The 23,460-nt window shown below is 39.8% G+C and overlaps 1 protein-coding gene across 6 annotated transcripts in view; it reads left to right on the forward strand.

Annotated features, from left to right (window-relative positions):
* ptpn3 (protein tyrosine phosphatase non-receptor type 3) overlaps window positions 1-23,460 on the forward strand; it is a 190,152-nt gene that overhangs the window by 92,245 nt on the left and 74,447 nt on the right. For all 6 annotated transcript variants that reach the window (XR_009318150.1, XM_059012938.1, XM_034059035.3 and 3 more), the window contains 9 exons: window positions 2,796-2,840; window positions 3,620-3,672; window positions 12,325-12,445; window positions 13,787-13,874; window positions 15,732-15,820; window positions 19,168-19,231; window positions 20,853-21,025; window positions 21,517-21,651; window positions 22,250-22,426. Coding sequence is in view for 5 of the 6 variants with exons in the window: in XM_059012938.1 (XP_058868921.1) it covers window positions 2,796-2,840; window positions 3,620-3,672; window positions 12,325-12,445; window positions 13,787-13,874; window positions 15,732-15,820; window positions 19,168-19,231; window positions 20,853-21,025; window positions 21,517-21,651; window positions 22,250-22,426 (945 nt within the window). In the remaining variant the exon portion in view is untranslated. The remainder of the gene's footprint in view (window positions 1-2,795; window positions 2,841-3,619; window positions 3,673-12,324; window positions 12,446-13,786; window positions 13,875-15,731; window positions 15,821-19,167; window positions 19,232-20,852; window positions 21,026-21,516; window positions 21,652-22,249; window positions 22,427-23,460) is intronic.

The raw sequence follows: 23,460 nt of genomic DNA on the forward strand, positions 1-23,460 counted from the left end.
AGGGATATACTCGCCACTTCCAACATTCAAGTTATGAAAGGTATCTGTGGCTTACCGGTAGCTGTCAATTAAAAAAAAGAAATTATCCTGCTGGAACTGTCTTTTGTTCAGTACAGAAAAGGTGATATGGAACAGCACTGGCTACAGCAATCTAGGATGCCTATCGAATTCAGCACAAAAACATGAGCGTTCCCAAAGTCACTTGCGAGCCACTGTAACACTCAAAACTTTTGGACAAACCAGGATTTATGTTTGACTGGATGAGAAAACGGGCGAATTTGTGTCTTTTCGTTCACATAGTCAGAAAAAAACAACATATGAATCCAAATGAACATGTATTTATACTAAAGTAATACAAAAATGACTACAAAAGATTTAGAAGTGAGTAGTTTTTTGAGATTTGCGATTATACTGTAAATCACTTTCACGAATCAGCCCCCAAATGTAGTCTCCCATCATGTTCTCGTTATACTGTCCTTGGTAGCGGCGTTCAAAGTCCAGTATATCCTGGTGGAAGCGCTCGCCTTGCTCCTCCGAGTACGCTCCAATGTTCTCCTTGAATTTATCAAGATGAGCATCAAGGATATGGGCTTTGAGGGACATCCTACAGCCCATTGTGCCGTAGTTCTTCACCAGAGTCTCAACCAGCTCCACATAGTTTTCGGCCTTGTGATTGCCCAGGAAGCCCCGAACCACTGCGACAAAGCTGTTCCAAGCCGCTTTCTCCTTACTAGTGCGCTTCTTGGGGAATTCATTGCACTCCAGGATCTTCTTTATCTGTGGTCCGATAAAGACACCGGCTTTGACCTTTGCCTCAGACAGCTTAGGGAAGAAGTCTTGAAGGTACTTGAAGGCTGCCGACTCCTTATCTAGAGCTCTGATAAATTGTTTCATAAGGCCCAATTTGATGTGCAGTGGTGGCATCAGCACCTTCCGGGGGTCCCAGCCGTACTCATCATACTTCAAGGCGTCCAGCAAGGTCTTGATGCTGTTGTAATCCTCTTTGAGGTGCACCGAGTGAGCCAGGGGAAGAGACGGGTACTTGTTACCATTATGGAGCAGCATGGCTTTGAGGTTCCTGGATGAGCAGTCAATGAACGACAGTATAACGAGAACATGATGGGAGACTACATTTGGGGGCTGATTCATGAAAGTGATTTACAGTATAATCGTAAATCTCGAAAAACTACTCGCTTCTAAATCTTTTGTATTACTTTAGTATAAATACATGTTAATTTGGATTCATATGTTGTTTTTTTCTGACTTTATGTGAATGAAAAGACACAAATTTGGCCGTTTTCTCATTGGAAATAGGTAAATTTCAAAATATCACTGTCCTGGTCACAAAAGCAAAGTTTGTGGGGAATAATAGCCATTTTCTATACTTTTGAGGCATAAGCAATTAGGAAATAACACTTACTACCCAGGAACCAAAAAAAAAAAAAAAAATTGTTACACGGTGATATTTATTCAAAATGATCGGACACAAATCGTTTCAATGTGCACCAAATCTTAATCCATCATGAAAACTAATGTTTTCGGAAAACTAAATCAGAAAACTGATTTTCTTAAAACGTCACTTTTCTGTGTTTTACATGATTAACGATAGAGAATCTAATTAGAATTCAACTGTATACATGAATTGAAGTTTTCGGAAAACGTAGGATATTTTCGCATGTAAAGTAGTGTAGTAGCCTAAGTGCGATTTGAACAGACCGGACATTTTTGCGACAGAACGGAGACCAATCCAATAACTCAAGTGCTTTATCGAAGTGTCAGGTTTTAAATTCAAAGATTACTATCCTATACCTCTATTCAGATTCCCCAAAATGTGCAATCAACCTTTCCAACAGCTCAACCTGTTCTATATTACCAGTTTCTTTTGCAGACATTATTTTAAATTCTCACATCATTTTAAAACTGGAAAACATTTGCTGCTTCAGTATGGGCTATTAACAAATACAGACTTTAACAAATGTATTACTTTATCCTAACTAGACAAATGGATGCATGCAGACTGACTACAGATTATCATTATTTTCTCTGTTTTCTAAAACCACGTGCAGGAGCAAAGGGTCAAAGTGTGCACATGCGCAGTATGCTATTTCAATAAGTTTTCCGAAAAGTGTGTTTACATGACATACATTTTGTTAGTTTTCGGAATTTAATCGGAATTTGAACTTGACTTTTGATATCGGAATTAGTTTTCTGAAAACGTAGTTTTCCGAAAAATATCGGAATTCTTTTGCTCATGTAAACGCAGTGATTGTTTGTTTTAAAACTACCGGTATGTCCTGTTTTTTAAATCAATAAAGTGATTTTGATGAAGAATATAAACCAGCGGGAGTCAAGTATATGTATCAGACCGACGTCATCTCGCATTCGTTTATTGTTCTTGCATTTCTAACCATTTTAGTCTGGAGCTCTGCCTTATAATTTCTCATTTCTCTGTGCTTCAGTGATACAAACAGATTGATACATGATGGTACAATTGACACAGCATTGTGTTTTGAGGAATTATATCGTCCTAAAGCACTATCGGCGCTCACCAGTGGCAAGCCGGTCGCATACCAGTAAAGGTACGCGTACCACAGGTTGAAAAGCACTGGTCTAGCCAGTCAAGTCGAGGGCTCTGCTACAACAAGTCGCGTGGAAAACTGAGACATTCAATTTTAGCATCCTTGTATTCAGTAACAATGAAAAAGTTTAATCAATTGATATAATATATATGGTGACAGAGTCTGAAGTCGTGTGTATAAAACAAAGTAATACATAATTACCTCTATGTCTTTCAGGCATTTCTATTTTTTACAACTGAAGAATGATATCCTAGAAGGAAGGTAAGGATTTTCATTTTTCTCTTGTATGGGTGCTTTTCTTACAGCTTGGCAGGTTGTGTTTTGATGTGTGTTGTGTTGTACTGCAATGGGGGCAAGTGTAGGGATCAACATAAGACTCCCATTGCATAGCGGTTTGATCCCATTCTGGTTTTACTGTGAGTTTAATAAGACACAGAGAAGCTTATTACCTATACAATGTGGCCAGTAAAGCTTGTATTAAAACCTGGAATGGGTGAAACAACCATGCAATAGAAGTTGTATTTCCATCCCTGATGTGAAGTGGGCTGCCTCCAGATTTTCCATCTTTTAAAATTCGTTTTTGCTGCTTGATGACTGTATAATGGGAGTCCTGCAATTTCACTGAAGTGCTAAGTTACACTAAATGAAGGTCTGTCAATTAGGTTAAGCTTGTATTGCTATCTGCAATGTAAACAAACTGGACATTTTACACTCTGTTTCTGATTAAGTACAGTGCCCAGGTGGGAAAACTGCAAGGGTGCACAATTTGGGTCCTCAAGGTCTGGGGTTCTCTTGGTCTTTATTTCATCCATAAGTTATGTAATTGAACCAGTTTCACCAGTTTCAGTGGAGAGTCCTTCCAGTTGTTAATCAGTTAATTTAATTTAATTTAATTTAATGATAGCTATAAAACCTGGAGGACTCCGGACCTCAGGGTCCAGATGTGTGGCCTATAGTAAAGGTCCTGAGTGAGGTTGATGGACTTTGCTTGTTTGGAATAGCAGTGTCTGTGTTACCCGATTGCTCTTTTTGTGCCACAGGTTAAACTGTCCTCCCAGTTCGGCGGTTGTCCTTGCTTCCTACACAGTGCAGTGTAAGTAACATCTTCTATGGCAGTGGTTCTCAAACTGGGGGGCGCAGGTGGGGTATGAGAAGGTACAGGGAAAAAAGAATTACTGCACACATCTTTACCTATATATATTAACTCAAACCAAATCTTACTGCTGACACTTCCTGGCATATCAAAGTTTCTAGATAGCGCACTGAATATGACTTGTGCCTTTTGAGCTTGCATATTTATAATGGACAAATTCTGCTGCCATCTGGTGATGTACATTGTTTATCAACTTACTACATGGCGTGCACATTAGTAAGCGTTGGTCACAATCAGTAAACTATTATTTGCAGTGTTAAGTTTGCACTTATTATGATGGTTCGGTGGCTGGTTCGTGCAAAAGGAAAAAAAAACACATCATGCAGAGAAGCCAGTAAAACTGATTGTTGTGAGGTACTGGTAGGAGATATTGAGAAGCAAGCCACACAAGCAGGGAAGCGACACAACGTAAAGTTAAGCGGAGGTAATATCAAGAGGAGTTCATACAGTATGGCTTTACGTACTTGATGATTGAATACGAGCAGTACCCACACAGAACGTTTTATGTTTAGAAGTGAAAGGGGTATGGGGAGGGGAGGAGGGGGGGGGGGGGTGTCAGAAGAGGGGCACAGGCTAAAAAGTTTGAGAAACACTGTTCTATGCTACTTTGCTTTAAAATAAAGAAACTTACCAATATTTTTTTTTTTAAAGCATTTTTTAGTACTGTAGGTACAATGCTGTGGTCTAACAAGTTAGGATCGGAATCATGCTTTCAAGTTAAATGAGTTGGGAGTTGTCCACTTAACCCTCAGTGGACTATAAACACACAAAAATCAACACACTCACTGGTAACCTTTGCATATGATCTAAGAATGAGAGGCCAAGTGTTGGATGTGCATGTAGACTGAACTCTTTCCCCACCTGCCCTTTTCTGTCTCCAGTGCTGCCAATCTGGCACCTTTTTCATGAAAGAAAGAAAAAGAAAGAAAGAAAGAATTGTTCTGGTTTGTTTCATTTCTATGGGCTATTCAGCATTTCAGGTTTTGGGTCTGTCCGTTTAAACAATTGCTTATTCCTAGAAGTGAACAAAACCAGGCCACTGAAACTGGAACAATCTGACATGCTTCCAGTGGCAGATACAAAACCTTTCTGATCCATTTCTTAATAATGCATTTAAGTGGAACTGTTCCATCATTTAAAACTGCTGTATTCAACATTCTTGTAAAGTTCACCTTTGGTTCACATACAAGATGTACTCTGGTTTAGAAACACTTCTGAAATTTAGCACATATTTCTGTGTAAATGGTCTGTCCCTTGGACTGGTTTGTTTCTGAAGCTTTCCTGGATTCAGCACACATTTGTTGGAGCTTGAGCCTTTCTTTGTTCACTTCTTTTTCTCTGAAAATACCTGCCAAATAAGATTGTAGTGCAATTCAAGGTGTATGGAATTATTTCTTTAACTAGGACCACTTTAACAAATATATATATGGAATCACACAATAAACTTTGGTTATGCTGTAGATACAACCTGTTCTTGATTAAAATTAATAAGGAAACTGCATAAAGATCCCTCAATAATACAACTATGTTCATCTATATATATTTCTAGTTAGTCAGACAGATAGACATTACCACAGATTATTAAATAGTTTAATCCCAAATGCACATAAGTTTACCTTAAGGCTGACAGTTTGCTAAATGTAATGTTTAGGATCAAGTACATTTCTGAATTATTTGATTACTCATAACTGATGACTGGATTTATTTATTTATTTATTGTGTAAAATAAAATATTTAGCTTTCTGCTGTTTGTATTCTCTGTTACATAAATTGAATGCGTTGCTAGAGATTATTTTAAATTCAGTAGTCTCTAAGTATAGGAACACCTCCTAAGAGAACACTTCGGCTTAGGGAACAACTGGTGAAACTAAATTTTCCCATTGTAAATGCTCTGTCTAAAGGAACAGGAACTTTGCTTAAAATAACATGTTTTTGGCACCAATAGTGATTCATTAATAACGGTTTCAAAACTGATACAGTACTGTTTTGTAACCTGATGACTCATCATCATCAAATTCAAATGGTTTACTCAATCTTTTTAAAATCGACTTGTCATCGCCAGAGTAAGCTAGAGCTGCTGCTGCATTTTTTAATGTGTGTTGTGCGGTGCTGTGTTAATAACCTTTGCTAAAATTAATTTTCGTATTTATAATTACTGTTTGAGCCGCTGCTGCATTTTTACCATATGTAAGGGTGTTTTGTTAATTTAGTTTGTCACTTAGTTTATTAACGTTGGTTTGCCAGTTAGTTTACCCGATTCTGCCGAGTCATCACCCCGGTTTGAACGATCGCCCTACCCCAACTTTGAGCTGAAAGTCAAATTTTTATCATGAATTTCCGGTTTTTAATAACCATGCACAAATAATGCTTGTGCATTGAATGATTCAGGGTTAGGGTTATCTTCGGTTCAGATAACGAAGACGTGGAGTTTGGCCGTTTCGGATCCAGACTCCGCAGTCTGATTTTGATTTACGCTTTCCTGTTGCTACAACCCATATTTTGTTTTTTATTTTGCACTGCAAGAGCTTGTAACTTAGGCACATTTGTTTTATATTGAGCATTTTAATGCTGTAGTGCTACTTAAGATGTTAATTTATCATTTAGTGTTTTGTTTTCACACTGGACACTGCCATTTCTTACTTGCAAAGCTGTAAAGCCCTTTATTTTAGTAGATGAACATTTCATGTGTTTTTATATATTTATAAATGTACCGACTTCTTTTTTTTATCTGTGTTTTTCACCTACAAATGTGTTTTTTTTACTGTACACATGGTACAGTACAGTGCACAATGCAAACTGTACAGTACACAGTGCGGTGCACACGGTATGGTATGGTGCAGAGCATGGTACACTACCGTTGCGGTAATCTCGCTCACTAAGAGCGTTGGTAGATCAGTGACCTACAGTTACCGAAGAAGCAATATACAGGGGTGCCCACCTGTATAGCTTCTGGCTTAACCAAACACAGTCCTAAGACTGCAGGAAGCCCGCTGTCAAGCCCTGACAGCCTTCGCAAGGGCACTGCAAGCAGAGACCAGAGCGGCAACGAAACACTGAGGGAAGGACTGCAAGCAGTCAGACCTGAATCAGAGCTGAGCCCAGCGACTGCTAGTGAATCGGCAGGGTAACCTCGTTCGTTGTACAAAAGTACTGGCGGGAACGGGAGCAGGTCTGGGACACACAGTCACCATGGGAGCGATATAGGGGTGCCCACCTATAACGCTCTTGGCTGACCAACAGTTTGAAAACTGAGGAGAGCCTACTGTTAGAGCCCTAACAGTTTTCACACTAATTCTGCAAGCAGACGTTAATGTGGCAGTGAGACGCTTTGGGAAAAACTGCAAGCAGCTGACTTAAGGTGTTCGATCCCGCAGAAGAAGCAGTAGAGCTGCTGGCTTCGCACGGAGCACAAGGCCACTGAGGGACAAAACGTGAAGTAAAATTACTATAACACGTAGTAATCGCAATAAGTGTAACATACAAGCAATAAATCAGATAAAAGTGTGACTTATCTGTTCATAGTATGGCAAGCCAAATGATCATTTAGAGATATCTCAAATTCATTTATAGATATCTCTAAATATTTGAAGATATCTCTAAATATTTGAAGATATCTTCAATTATTTAGATATCTCTAAATCATTTTAAGATACCTAAAATACATTTAGAGATATCTCAAAATGATTTACAGATATCTTTAAATTGAGCTTTAAATGAGATATCTAAAATGCATTCTTAGATATCTTTAAATCATTTTAAGATATCTCTAAATGTTTTTGAGATATCTTGAAATACTTTTCAATATTTTTCGATATCTCTAAATAATGTCCTGTTCATTTAAAGATATCTCTAAATCATTTAAAGATATCTCTAAATCATTTGAAGATATCTTCAAATAACTTCCTGTTCATTTAGAGATATCTCTAAATAACTTCCTGTTCATTTAGAGATACCTCTAAAACATTTGAAGATAATTTGAAGATATCTTAAAATGTTTTAATGGTATCTCTAAATGAACAGGAAGTTATTTTGAGATATCTCTAAATGATTTAGAGATATCTCTAAACCGTATGGATTGTGCTAGCATGGCACGCCAAACTGTCATTTAGAGATATCTTAAAATGCGGGTTTTAAAGATATCTGTAAATCATTTTAAGATATCGTCAAATAACTTCCTGTTTATTTAGAGATATTTCTAAAACATTTGAAGATGTCTTCAAATGAACAGGAAGCTATTTCGAGATATCTGGAAATGACTTCCTGTGAAAATGCTCTATGTCTTCAATTGACTTCCTGTCTATTTAAAGATATCTTCAAATGAACAGGAAGTTATTTAGAGATATCTCTAAATGATTTAGAGATATCTCGAAATGAACAGGAAGTTATTTGAAGATATCTTCAAATGATTTACAGATATCTTTAAATGAACAGGACGTTATTTGAAGATATCTTTAAATGATTTAGAGATATCTTTAAAACCCTCATTTTAAGATATCTCTAAATGACAGTTTGGCGTGCCATGCTAGCACAATCCATACGGTTTAGAGATATCTCTAAATCATTTAGAGATATCTCAAAATAACTTCCTGTTCATTTAGAGATACCATTAAAACATTTTAAGATATCTTCAAATTACTTCCTGTTCATTTAGGGATATCTCTAAATCATTTGAAGATAGCTTCAAATGAACAGGAAGCTATTTCGAGATATCTGGAAATGACTTCTGTATTTCATTTTTAGATATCTCAAATTGATTTACAGATATCTTTAAATTAATTTTAGATATCTTAAAAACTGCACAATTAAAGATATCTGGAATTCAATTTAAGATATCTGGAAATGTTTTACAGATATCTCTAAATATTTCAAGATATCTTAAAATGCAATTTGAGATATCTCTAAATGATAACTGATATTCATAGATCTCTCTCCTTGCTTCAGGTCGGTGAAAGGAAAAATTATGACGATGTCAGTGTCAGCAGTCTTTTTATGTCCTCGGGGCCGGGCGCGACTGCATCACTGGCACTACATGCAGCTTTGATATTTCTGTTAAGGTTAGACAGTATTAAAGGATTAATACCCATGAGGTAATGGTTGCATTTCTATTTCAAGGAACCAGGGTTATGATAATAACCTAACGTTTTTCATGATGTTTTGCACTAGACAGTGCAGCTTTGAAGTTTAATGTTTGTTTTGTGAAAATATTTGAAATGACAAAACAGTGGACAACAGTGCAGAAGTTTTGACTTGTATTTCATCAGTCATTAAATATGTTAACTGCACTTCTTGATTCTTTATCGTTACTGTGTGCTGTGCTCTACCCTTTAAATTTTAAGCATGCCTAATTGTAAACTTAATCTGTCTACCTGATGTTAAAATTTTGCCCCTGCCTGAGTCATTGGATTGGGCATTGGATATTCCCTATATGTATGCCTTACACATTTAGCAAAACTAGTATACTTTTCAAATAAGTTCAATCCATATTTAGATTTTGCAAGCTTTAGGATTTGGCTGAAAAACATATCAAGCTGCCAAACAGTGCTGCAATACACTTGTTACAATATAACCCTTATGTAATTTTCATAAAAATCCAATTTATTGCCTTAGTGGGTATTGATGAGATCAGATCAGGTAATGGGTTGAATTTTTTATTATTTTTTAATTGTATACTAGTTGTTACATTCATGCCCTTATATTTTTCAAGCTGTGGTCATCGAGCGTACCAGTTAACTATTCTAAAATGTTTATTATAAAGTACAACCCAGAGTTACCTAATTGTAAACAAACTTCAACGCCATAGTATAACACCAACAACGACATCTTTCTTTCTGCTCACTTCACCTCAACACATACAAATTCACACATGAAATTCCAGAGGCTCTGTGCGCTTGACGCATGCATTTGAATAAATACCACATTGTAAATCGCTTTCATGACAAGCATCCAAAAGATGTGTATGATATGAAAGTAAGTACACTTTAAAAGCGAGCAACTAATAATTAAGACCAAATCAGAAAATGGAGGGCGCTGAGGCAAAGCATTACCTAATTTATTTTTATAAAATGAGTGTCCTTTATTAATAATAATAATAATAATAATAATAATAATAATAATAATAATAATAATAATAATAATAATAATAGCCTTTGTTAATGCTGTGTCATTTTATTGTATAATGATAATACACAATTCTTACCTTAATGGGAAATGTGGGCCTGCTTTCTTCCAAGCAGTTTTGGGATTCTTGGCTTCACTGTGCTCACTGCAACCACCAAGTCATTTTCCAAATTAAGTCTATTGCAATGTCTGTTTCTGATGACAGCCAGGGCAGAAAATGCTGCTTCACACAGATACGTTGAACCGAAAGGCAGAAGACATTTAAGTGCAACTTCTCTCCTTTGGCCTTTGAATTCTGTTCCCTATCCCGATCCAAAAGTCTGTAAGTGAGCTCCCATGGTAAGAAGGCTGAAGTGATCGGTTTGTTGGTAGATCGATTAATTCTTCTTTCAGATTTTCTGATAGGTCGGCATTGGAAATGTATACGTCAAAAAAGGGATCAATGATCCAATCATTTCTGAGGTATTGCGTTTTTATTGTAGGAAAGTATTTTAAAAATTCCCCACAATGTTTTTCGAGGTGATTATCCACCGTTGTTTTAATGTCCTTCGATCTTACTTGGTTTTCCTCCTTAAAGTCATTCAGTAAAGCAAATGATGCAAAGTTTCCTGTCATCGATCTCGATTTCAATAACTCTATTTTTTTTTCAAGAATGCAATTTGTTATTCATTGTCAGTATATGACTGTCATAAGCTTGCAAAGACAGGTTCAGATCATTCACCTTTCCGAAAATATCCACCAGATGAGCGAGTCTGCTAAAAAGTCTCGTCTAAAAAGTGAGCCTGTAGGTCGGATGCGATTCCACTGAGAAATTCAAGCACTTCTTGTCTCAGTTCAAAAAGTCTTTGCAATACTTTCCCCCTAGAAAGCCAACGCACTTCTGTGTACAGAAGAAGCTGGGTATGCTGCAACCTCATTTCGTTACTTAAAACATGAGTTCAATGGTTGTGACTTGATCAGGTTTATCACTTTCACTGCTGTATTCATAGTCTCGTGCAATTCCATACTCATGTGCTTTGCTGCCAAGGTCTGTCTGTGTATAATGCAATGGTTCAGTTCAACTGCTGGATTTTCTCTTTTGATCCGTGCAATGAGTCAATTTGTTTTCCATGTGATTGAAGCAGCACCGTCAGTACAAACCCAATTACACCATGCCCATGATATGCCTTTATCCCGAAATAAACTGTCAATCACTTTGAAAAGTTCTTCACCAATAGTTCTGGTAGGTACCGATTTGCAGAATAGAATCTGTTCAGTGATTCCTGATGAATCTACATAACGAACAAACCCAGTCACTTGTCGATTCAACCAACTGTAAAGAAAATTGTTTGTCAGCCACATTTTCTTCAATAATGTCTTCCGCCATTTCATCGATCCTCCTTGCCCCTGAATTGTCAAAGTATGGCATCATTTTAATAGTTGAAACAGCTTTCGAACAGAGCCTTATGTCTGCAATGGCCAAAGTAGCTGGGACTATAAGCTCTTCGACAATTGTGTGTGGTTTCTTTGCCTTAGCAACAACCAAAGAAACAGCATGTGATGCTTCCAAAGCTTTCGTTGACTGAGAAGTGGATTTCTGTAAATTTCTAGTGGATTTTCTAGAAGTGGATTTCTACACTGCTGTTATTTAATTCGTTCAGTTTCCTTTTGAAAAACTTTTCTTTGTGTTTTGTTTTCAAATGTCTCTGAAGATGCGAGGGTTTCATAGTTATTTGACAGCACTTCACCATAGATTATGCAAAGTGGCTGCTTACCTTCACTATTTGCAATTGTGAATCCATATGACAAATATTTATCATCATAACATCGACACCCGTTCTTTTCAGGTTTACTCTACGTCTTTTTCTTTGTAGTTGGCTCAGTGGAGGAAACTGTGGCACTGTTCATTTTCTCCATGATCTTTCCGTTTTACCGTCACAAATCGATCCATCCTTTCTATTTACCCTATCTTTCTGTTTTAACAAAATTTGCTGTTTTTAAAAATCTCAATCCTCTGTTGATTTTAGCGCGAAGTGAATGGACGTGATGTGATTAAACAGGATTCTCAGTTTCCCGGAAATAGGGATGAGAAAACAAGCAGATAAGGGTTTGCTTTAGTGCTTTGACCAGGTCATCCGGTTATCTATGTAATAAAAAAGTAACAGTGTTTTAAACGCAAACTGTTTTTAAACTGAATATTTATATAAATTTAATTTTTATGATTAAGAACTTCAATTGTACATATTAAAAAATCTGCAGCAATAGTTCTGTTCTGGTCAAAGTGCTAAAACGCACCCAAAAAGATAACTGCCACTGCATACCAGTGGCAAGGCTTTCACGTACCAGGAATGGTACGCGTACCACAAGTTGAAAACCACTGATTTATACCATTGGAATTGATAATGACTGTACTACTTGTTAGTCAGGCCTCATGACTTTAATTGCTACTTTTGTAAACCAATGTTACTATCAATGTAATACATTTTCTTTCCACAGCTGAACTTGGAGACTACAGTTCCTCTGAGCACCCTCCTGGATATCTGTCTAAATTCCACTTTATACCTGATCAGGACGAAGACTTTCTTACCAGAGTGGGATCACTGCATAACCAGCACAGGTAACCCATTCAAAATGCTTCCTAAAAGCAGAGGTGTTACAATACCTGTACACATTCTTTTAAAAATAAAGCAGAACTTTGATTATGTGAACTTCGATTTATCCGAACATCTGTTGTCCAAACAGCCCCTTGGACAGTCTTGTGTGCTGTGTTCTTCTGCCTTCCTGTCATGGAAAATGCAAATCAGCAGTCAATCTCTCATATTAAAAGAACTGTGTTGTTCTTTGTTAGATATTTAAAGTTGAAGTTGTATTATATCTTGTATTATATCTAGGCTTGCTACTTCTCAATATTAATCGGTAAAGCTCGTTAAATGTTGAATTGCCAAAAAATGTTCGAATTAAATAAATTTATATAGGATAAACGTCAGTAAAACCACTAGCTAGTTTTTATTTTCGTACCAAAAATCACAATTTAGAAACCATCTATAGTTTGTTTAGTTTTTATACTTACTGTCTGTTCCACTCTGAATGGCTAGGGGTCGCTGTCAATCATCTCAGTGATCTGTTAGTATAGTTTCACTGTCACTGTCATTTCACCCAGTTCTGTCAGATGTTGTTGACTGAAGCAGCACCAGAATGCTGTCATTCGTTTAAATGACTGTCAATCATCAAGACCTGTACTGACTGTGCACATTCATTTGCCAGCTCAAGCGCCTCTCATTCAAAGCGCCTACTTTTGAATGTAGCAGGTTAAGGTGTAGGTAGGCTTGCTAGGTATACGGTAACAGTTACTACCGGCAGTTTGATTTGAAAATGGGGCGCAAGAGGAAAACTTTGAATGAGTATTTTGCACAATCCCCTGACCGACGAAGCGGCCCGTCTGCCTTACCTTCCAGTGACTCCAGCTGTGCTGAAGAATAAGTGCCAGTTAGTTCTGTCAGGTATCTAATGTTTTGTTCTGGCATTTTATATGCTGCGTTTTCTACGGTTTATTTGAGACAATTTTTTAAATTGTGTAGGATATTTTATCTTTATCTTTACCAGGTATAGCTCTGCTGTGACCAAACGTTATTTCAATTAAAATGTTGGTAACCATGGTTTTGTTGCATGTTGAATATGATAAAGGGGCTTTGCTAAATGAGACATTTCTCAATGGCATAAAAAGTCTGTTTTTTTGTTTGTTTTTTTTAAAGCATAAAAGTCGATTTCACCCATTCTCTGCTTGAATTGAAAAAAAAGATTGAAAAAAAGGGTAAATTCTTTCTAAAATAAACGTCAATATTAAGCGTTGATTTGGCAAAAAAAATTAAAATTGAATAGTAGCAAGCCTAATTATATTATATATTTTATATATAGTAACGTGGTGTAAAGTAATGCTTTTTTTTTTTTTTTTTTTCAGAGGCCTCAGACAGTCAGAAGCAGAGCTTTGCTATTTGAATATTGCCAGAACCATGGAGTTTTATGGTGTAGAATTGCACAGCGCTAGAGTATGTGTTATTTGTTTTGTTTTTTCATATTAATTGACATGCAAATCAGCCTAATGGTATATTAACTCAAAAAAGCACAGTGGAGTCTCTCTTTATCCAGCAAACAAAAATGCATTAGAAATCTGAAGTTCACAATTAAAAAGAGAGTAGTATAAAAGGTAACAAGGTTATTAAGGGTAAGGAATGTTGATTTTTAAACCAGAGGCACTACATGTTTTGTAATGCAAACTCAAATAGGTTGGTTAGATTTTTAACACTTACCCTAGTGTTATGTTGCAGACTGTAGACTGGGTTTCTCTTACAGTAGGGATGAAGTAAAATTGTTTTAAAAAGTATTGATGGGCTTGCTGATATTACAGTGCTATGTGTTGTCACTGCATCTTCAAAGGTACCTTTGTTCTTTTTCCGACCTGAAGCTTTATGCAGAAGATTAGCTCTATTATAAACTACCTATGAGGACATACACATTCAAAACAATTATACCAAATTGAATATGAATACATTATCATTAATATATTTTAAAGGTGTTGCATGTAATTTAGTGCTGGCCATAATGCAGCAATAATGGTTGACAACTGCCAAGAGCAACTGTGCAATTCCATCATCCTTCAGCAGGGGTCACTACAGCAAAGCCCAGATTCTCCTGCATGGAGGTGGATTACAAGGATATCTGAAAATCTCACTTGTTACATTAAATATATTTTAATGTTTTAAAGGATAGAACATTAGAATAGTGATTTCAATTATAATTGTAGGAATTTATCACATACTACGGCTTTATAGAAAGTGCTTGTCTTGCCTTAATGTACAAACCCTAAATGTTTCTGAATGTCTGAGACTCCTTAGGATCACTGATGATCTGCCTTCGCTTTTCCCAGGCTTTAAATTGTGCCCCTGTGAGTAAAGATCACACAATCTGATCTTGTGTTTTTTCAGTTGCAAGCCTACACATACTGTAACAGAGGCGGTGTTGAAAAGTTCTGGAAATGTTTAGAATAGGAAACTTGTTGCACATTAGCTCTGCACCACCTCAAAGAACAGCTCCCCCGAGACCTTGAACAATGGCTTTACTAGTGGGAACAGCTTGTGGCCAGTGTTGGGTATTATGTGGGAAGATGACATAATACATTTCCTGGACGCAGTTCTTGGAACATTCCTTCTTCTCCCCCTATATACCTTTTGTAAATGATGCTCTATATACACGTCAATTATATTTTCATATACAAACAATATGTTCTGATGAGCTAGTAGCTACAAATGACATTTTCTATAGAGAAGCGATTTTTTCAATCACATTTTTGTCCAGGTTTTTGTTAAAAACAGGATTGCTTTACTGCCTCTGTGGCTTTAGATATATAGATAATTTGAGTACATCAGACTACAATAGTAATAAAAATTCTCTACTGGTAGCCGTCCCAGAAGAGCATTATTGAGAACCATTGTAACATGTACTGTTGCACTGATGTATTTCTTGATTTTCTTACTTAAGTTGCATTACCAGTAAGAACCCCAGAAGAGTATTATTCATAAGTGTTGTAACATGAACTTAAGTGTTGTAACATGTTTTATAGTTGTTACACAGTTATATTCTATGATTATTTTAAGGAATATCTATTAAAGGTCATGTCCAGTGAATATTAATGATTTCAGTGCCAAATTATTTTAAACTCTTACCATATTGGTGATTTAAAGACCCCTCTCAGTGTCTTTTTTACACGCTGTATTCTATGATTCTCTCAACACAATTCCATGACAGGTGGTGCTCAATAGAAATGAATCTTTTCACTTACATATTTAACCTCTGTATATATCATATATACAGTATTTTTCACATTTCCATTTTACTTTCTATTGCAGGATCCTAACAATGCAGAGCTGCTCATAGGAATAGCCTCTGGGGGACTCCCTGTCTTTCGGAATATGATTTGCACAAGTTTCTACTCCTGGTAAGGCAATTCTAGGCTTGTGGTTTAGGAAATGGCTATCGCCTTGTGAGGGTGCTTAGTTTAACTGCCTTGCAGTGTTATGTGTAATGGCCTATGAATTAAAATGACATTACAGTACTGTATTTTAGTGTCATGACTACCACTGCATTTAAGAATCTGTGGCTTACTTATTTTGAGTTGCGATGTGAATCTCGCAGTTTTTCACTAAGTGGGAGATGCAAAGCTCCGCAATCTCCCCCTCCTCCTCACCGTGCTGCATCGCAATCCCCTCCCCCTCCTCACCGCAATCCCCCCCTCCTCCTCACCGTGCTGCATCGCAATCCCCCCTCCTCCTCACCGTGCTGCACCGCAATCCCTCCTCCTCCTCACCGTGCTGCACCGCAATCCCCCCCTCCTCCTCACCATGCCTCACCGCAATCCCCCCTCCTCCTCACCGTGCTGCACCGCAATCCCCCCTCCTCCTCACCGTGCCTCACCGCAATCCCCCCTCCTCCTCACCGTGCTGCACCGCAATCCCCCCTCCTCCTCACCGTGCCTCACCACAATCCCTCCCTCCTCCCCACCGTGCTGCACCGCAATCCCCCTTCTCCTCACCGTGCTGCACCGCAATCCCCCTTCTCCTCACCGTGCTGCACCGCAATCCCCCATCTCCTCACCGCGCCTCACCGCAATCCCCCTTCTCCTCACCGTGCTGCACCGCAATCCCCCTTCGCCTCACCGCAATCCCCCCTCCTCCTCACCGTGCTGCACCGCAATCCCCCCTCCTCCTCACCGCGCCTCACCACAATCCCTCCTCCTCCTCACCGTGCTGCACCGCAATCCCCCCTCCTCCTCACCGTGCTGCACCGCAATCCCTCCTCCTCCTCACCGTGCTGCACCGCAATCCCCCTCCTCCTCACCGTGCTGCACCGCAATCCCCCCTCCTCCTCACCGTGCCTCACCGCAATCCCCCCTCCTCCTCACCGTGCTGCACCGCAATCCCCCCTCCTCCTCACCACGCCTCACCACAATCCCCCCCTCCTCCCCACCGTGCTGCACCGCAATCCCCCTTCTCCTCACCGTGCTGCACCGCAATCCCCCTCCTCCTCACCGCGCCGCACCGCAATCCCCCCTCCTCCTCACCGCGCCTCACCGCAATCCCCCCTCCTCCTCACCGTGCTGCACCGCAATCCCCCCTCCTCCTCACCGTGCTGCACCGCAATCCCCCCTCCTCCTCACCGTGCCTCACCGCAATCCCCCTTCCTCCTCACCGTGCTGCACCGCAATCCCCCCTCCTCCTCACCGTGCCTCACCGCAATCCCCCTTCCTCCTCACCGTGCTGCACCGCAATCCCCCCCTCCTCCTCACCATGCCTCACCACAATCCCCCCCTCCTCCCCACCGTGCTGCACCGCAATCCCCCTTCTCCTCACCGTGCTGCACCGCAATCCCCCCTCCTCCTCACCGTGCCTCACCGCAATCCCCCTTCCTCCTCACCGTGCTGCACCGCAATCCCCCCCTCCTCCTCACCATGCCTCACCACAATCCCCCCCTCCTCCCCACCGTGCTGCACCGCAATCCCCCTTCTCCTCACCGTGCTGCACCGCAATCCCCCTTCTCCTCACCGTGCTGCACCGCAATCCCCCTCCTCCTCACCGCGCCGCACCGCAATCCCCCCTCCTCCTCACCGCGCCTCACCGCAATCCCCCTTCTCCTCACCGTGCTGCACCGCAATCCCCCTTCGCCTCACCGCAATCCCCCCTCCTCCTCACCATGCCTCACCACAATCCCCCCCTCCTCCCCACCGTGCTGCACCGCAATCCCCCTTCTCCTCACCGTGCTGCACCGCAATCCCCCCTCCTCCTCACCGTGCCTCACCGCAATCCCCCTTCCTCCTCACCGTGCTGCACCGCAATCCCCCCCTCCTCCTCACCATGCCTCACCACAATCCCCCCCTCCTCCCCACCGTGCTGCACCGCAATCCCCCTTCTCCCCACCGTGCTGCACCGCAATCCCCCTTCTCCTCACCGTGCTGCACCGCAATCCCCCTTCTCCTCACCGTGCTGCACCGCAATCCCCCTCCTCCTCACCGCGCCGCACCGCAATCCCTCCTCCTCCTCACCGCGCCTCACCGCAATCCCCCCTCCTCCTCACCGCGCCTCACCGCAATCCCCCTCCTCCTCCTCACCGTGCTGCACCGCAATCCCCCCCTCCTCCCCACCGTGCTGCACCGCAATCCCCCTTCTCCTCACCGTGCTGCACCGCAATCCCCCTCCTCCTCACCGTGCTGCACCGCAATCCCCCCTCCTCCTCACCGCGCCTCACCGCAATCCCCCTCCTCCTCACCGTGCCGCACCGCAATCCCCCCTCCTCCTCACCGCGCCTCACCGCAATCCCCCCTCCTCCTCACCGCGCCTCACCGCAATCCCCCCTCCTCCTCACCGCGCTGATTTCAGTTAATGGAAAGGTCCTTCTTTAGATGTACAAATTAGTTGCAGAAAACTGCATTAATTTGTGCTGAAGAATATTGCTCTGAGACAACACCCCTCAGGATTGAGCATGAGCCAGTGATTCTCGTCTGATCAAACTGCAAATTAACTTGAAGAGCCCATCCAGTTTTTATAATTAGGATTGATGTAGTAACATCACACACACACTCAGTACAAATTAGCAGAGGATTATAAATGATCTGGTTTTGTGGTTGGAGGATATTTTAAAGGAGATGGTATCTGATAATCAGATTCTGAAACCTGTTAATCCCTGAATTGTGACAGCACATTACACCATGGTGCTGCTTTCTGGAATTAGATGGGTACTGATTGGAAGTTTTGGCCAGTTTCACGTTTCAAGTTTTTCCCTGGTAAAATGCAACTGTAATGTTGTAATAAAGTATAGTAAAGAACATTATTTTCAGAGGCACATCAATTTCTATTTTATTAGCAGTGCCAATCTATGATCAAGTTACACAGCAAAATAGATTTTCTACTGAAAAGCAGATATTTATGTAGACAGCGGATCTTAGTTTGTTAGTTAAATGTTTCTATATATTCTTAACAGCACTCAATTTAAACTCTTCTAAATTTAATGTAATTATTTCAGAACATTCAATACCAAATTGACAAGTTCTTTAAAACCACTAAACTGAGCCATACAATTTGAGATAGTTATTCAAGACATATAGTTAATACTATAATATTAACTATAATAATTATACTAATATTGTTATTGTAGTTGTCATTATTTTGAGCAGACTAAACCCGAGTTCCTGTCAATTGATGTATGCAACACAAACAACATGTCACTTGGTGTATGTCCACATATGTTTGTCGTTAACCAGAGCTTTCTGTTTTTTTTTTTTTTTTTGTCTAGGGTCAATATCATGAAGATTTCCTTTAAAAGGAAACGGTTCTTTATACAGCTAAGACAGAAACATGTAAGTAATGTTTTTTGTTTTAATCAGTCCGGTACATGAGAAGAAATGTATCGGTTTCCAAATGAGGTGTTTCGCAACAAACAAATGTGAACGGAATGCAAACTAACCTGTATCATATTGAGTTGACTCCAGGGCTGTTACCCTCTGCATATGGCAGCAGAATGGTAGTTTAAATGAAATGACTGTGACTGTAGGGCCATACAGTTCAAAGAAGAGAACGTTCCCACGCATTGCATTTTGAAAGTTGAACTCTATTAGAACCCACTTGGTTTTCTAAGAATGTGTTTTTCTTGTTTCATGGTACGTACAGTACTGTACACATGCAACATAGTCATTCTCGTGACTTTTGAAATACATACTTGTCTTTTTTATGATTTATAAAAATGCTCCAGGGCATATTTAAGCAGCAGCCAGTCGGATTGGCTAATGCAGATTCATACGCTGTATTCTGCAAATGCCTTTTGTGAGATTGCAGTGTCACCTAGTTGACAACACATTGTATTGTATTGGAGCCCTGGACATTTTAATACTAAAGTATTAAAATGTCAGCAGTGTTGAGTAGTGGTTAGGGCTCTGGACTCTTGACCGGAGGGTCGTGGGTTCAATCTCAGGTGGGGGACACTGCTGCTGTGCCCTTGAGCAAGGTACTTTACCTAGATTGCTCCGGTAAAAACCCAACTGTATAAATGGGTAATTGTATGTAAAAAATAATGTGATATCTTGTAACAATTGTAAGTCGCCCTGGATAAGGGCGTCTGCTAAGAAATAAATAATAATAATAATAATAATAATAATAATAATAATAATAATAATAATAATAATAATAATAATAATAATAATAATAAAAATAATAATAATAATAAAGTCTATGACCAACATATATAGTGTTTACTGCAAATGTGAATAATATACTGTAGCTCTATGGTTCTTAGTTAAAATGTTCTTCAGAGTTATAACACCAGACATAAAATAAAATAATATATTATAATAGTTATTTAATAAGTACTGTTCTTTGATATTGTCAATATATGTTTTGACAGTACATTTAAAAAAAAAAAATGTAATCCCTGTTACTATAATCAGCATTTCGAATGAGGATGTTGTTTAAATGTGTATTTGTTGTATTCACTGTATATGAAGAAGTTTTACATTTAAAAACAATGATTGCAAGTGGGCAATGCTTAATTGCACATGTTTTATTAGTTAATAAGGCTTTTTTTCCTATCAGTTTTGCCCCACACTTTAGTTTCTAAGATGTACATTCCTCACTGCTGCAACCCACTTCATGAGCAGAAGGACTGAGGATCAATCGATGATCCATGTCCCTGGCTGTTCAGCAATTTGCTTCTTTTTTCAGCCACTGAATCTAAACAATGTTACAAAACTCCTGAGCCCTGGTGGTGAGGCCCAGCATGGCTCATCAATGGCCTTGTTGAGCGCCTGACCACTAGGGGTCGCTGAAGCATGATGATGTTGTCAAACATCCCTAACCCCATGGGACCCTGAAGACCAATACAGCCAGCTGGGCCTCAAGCAACAGTGCGGAAGGGATTTGAACTACACTATTTTTTTTTTATATGATATAGTAATATTGTAAAACTGCCTCTTATTGCTTTGGTAGGGTGAAACCCGGGAACATAACGTGGCCTTCAGTATGTTGAACTACAGGGCATGCAAAAACCTGTGGAAATCCTGTGTGGAGCATCACACCTTCTTTCAGGCCAAGAGATCAGTACCTCGGGTCAAAAAACTGCTCTCTCACAACTGGACCCTGGGCTACAAGAATCCAGCCAAGTAAGATCTTTAACACACCACGTTTGAGGAGCTTTGTGATAACAAGATACAGCTTGTGTGTACTGGGGCCCATGCTGGTATAATAAATTACTGGAGTCGTGCAGTTGAAGTTCAAACCCACAGGTGTTTAATTATTTCCACAGGGTTATTTTCACAAATACAGGAAAGCAAAACAAACAAACAAAATAACAAACAAAAAAAACAAACTCTGTTTCGGAGTACTATCTTTACTGATTCCTTTTCCCTCTCTAAAGTCAGGACGGCTAATCCGTTTCCCCACTGCTCTGACTCGGTCAGAACCAGAGACCTCTACTGGTAAAGGGAATAATGCCCTTGTCATTCTCAGACTGACATATTGATTTTGTAGCTCTTTGCCGCAATATATACACACACTGAGTGAGTATCGTCTGTTCTGGTTACTGGTGCTATCTTGAACAGGCTGTTGTGGGAAGTGGTGTGGTCAATGACTCCTCTCAATTGAACCTATGCAGGTCCATAAACAATCAGTTTTGCCGGAAAGTCATTGGCGGGATGGTCTGGAACCCAGTATTGAGAAAATCGTTGTCAGTGGAGTATCTAGAGACCAAAAGCCTTCCTTCACGCTCACCGCCTATGACGCCAAACTGGTAAGAAACAGAAGCCCAAATAATTGAAGACACACAAAACTAGAAGTAAACGTGCTTGTACTCCATAAGATGGTGTGCACCCTTAATTCCGCAACTGCATTTCAGTCTAGATTTCAAGTGTAAATAGGTTTTATGTTTGAGATGCCTAAAAATAAATGCATCCATAAACATCTAAAAGCAATAATAATAAAAAAACTGCAAATGTATAGTAATCCTCCAAAGTTGTGTTGAGAATCATGTAGTGTAGTAGCCAAGTAGTGCAGGAAGCAGCGGGCACATTGGTGATGGAGGCTACCTACTCTGCAGAAATATAATGCCAGTGTGCAAACAAAAGTGGGAAATAAAATAGAGGGAGCACTGTGTTTATATACACAATTTGGTGAATTCACCGTTTGGCCATTTTGACAGTTAATTGTACAATTACTATATTTTCCTGAGCAAGGGTCCTTCATTAATTCACTGTTTTCAATGTTTCAAGTTTTGTTTGATGTGTAAATCATGTAGCGAAGAAAGGAGGAGCTCTGTGTCATGAAGTTAAGTGTTTTACCCACGTGATTGGGGCTGTTTGGTCATCTGCTATGTGTTTGATTGCCTACAGGCGGAGCCCTCGATTGCGCCACGAGAACAGGAAGCCACGGCACTCCTCCGTGGACAACTTAGCGAGTGAGATGACTTACATCACCGAGACGGAGGATGTGTTCTACACCTACAAGGAGCCGCCCAGCTCCAAGGACAGCGACACAGAGTCCTCCCAGAACCACAGTCCCTGCAGAAAGTGAGTCACACACTGCCTGCCTGTCAGCCCGCCTACCTGTGTACACTGTTTGGGGTTGTTTTGTCACGTACTACATTTACATGCACACAGAATCAGTCATTTTTCAATTGCTTGTTTTGAATATGAAAAAAATGTACAGTGATGCTTCTGAACCTGTGTGCATGCACTTCAATTTGATTAAAGTCCCCCAACCCTATTCCAGCTCAAAACTGATTTATATGCAAAATACATAGGGAATTTGGGAATCGATTTCTCAAGAAGGTACCTTGAATCCAGTTTTATTGTGCATATAGATAAGGTAACACTGGTTAGGAGAAAGGGGTTTGTCATTCTCGTTAAACAAAAAATTCAACACAAAGGGAAAAAATGTGATACAGTAACCGTAACAATTCGTTAATGGAGAATCAGTTTAATAAATGGAAGGTCAAAGTTAACATGTTGTGCCTTTGAACCAAGAAAAAAACACACAGGCAAACAGCGATAACAATAACGCCGTGTTCCCTAAATCCTAGTACAATACAACATCAAGTAACCAGACTAAAGGGAGTGTGAGTATTGCCAAAATTTGTTAAGTGACAGAGATAAAAAGAAAGTTACTGCAGTTCATGAATAGGCTGAAAGGGAAACGTAACTGCTTCCTGCAAAAAGGTAAATCTAACTTTACAATTAGTGCAGTCAGTGTATCCATGTCAAGTTTGTGTACTTCTCAGTCCCCTTGATGTCCAGTGGGTTCCATGTAAAACTTCCCTGGTACCATGGGCATGTCACAGTATATCGTGGTTGTGGTGGTGTAAAACCAATATTTTCTTTTTCCAGCAAAGTGCGCCAGGGAGTTTTTAGGAATTTAATGGGCTGTCTACTGCTGTTTAACAAGATGACTTATCCATTTAAATTTGTTTCTCTCTCTGTAGGAGTAGCGTGTGAGTACTGTATTAACAAACCTACTGCAGTTTTTTTTTAATTAATTTGTTGATTTGACAATTAAACTACAAAAGCAAAAAAATAAATACAAAATCTATATTTTTTAAAAAAAT

Source organism: Acipenser ruthenus, chromosome 3 (genome assembly GCF_902713425.1).
Source record: "Acipenser ruthenus chromosome 3, fAciRut3.2 maternal haplotype, whole genome shotgun sequence".
In the NCBI taxonomy this organism is placed as follows: Eukaryota; Metazoa; Chordata; class Actinopteri; order Acipenseriformes; family Acipenseridae; genus Acipenser; species Acipenser ruthenus.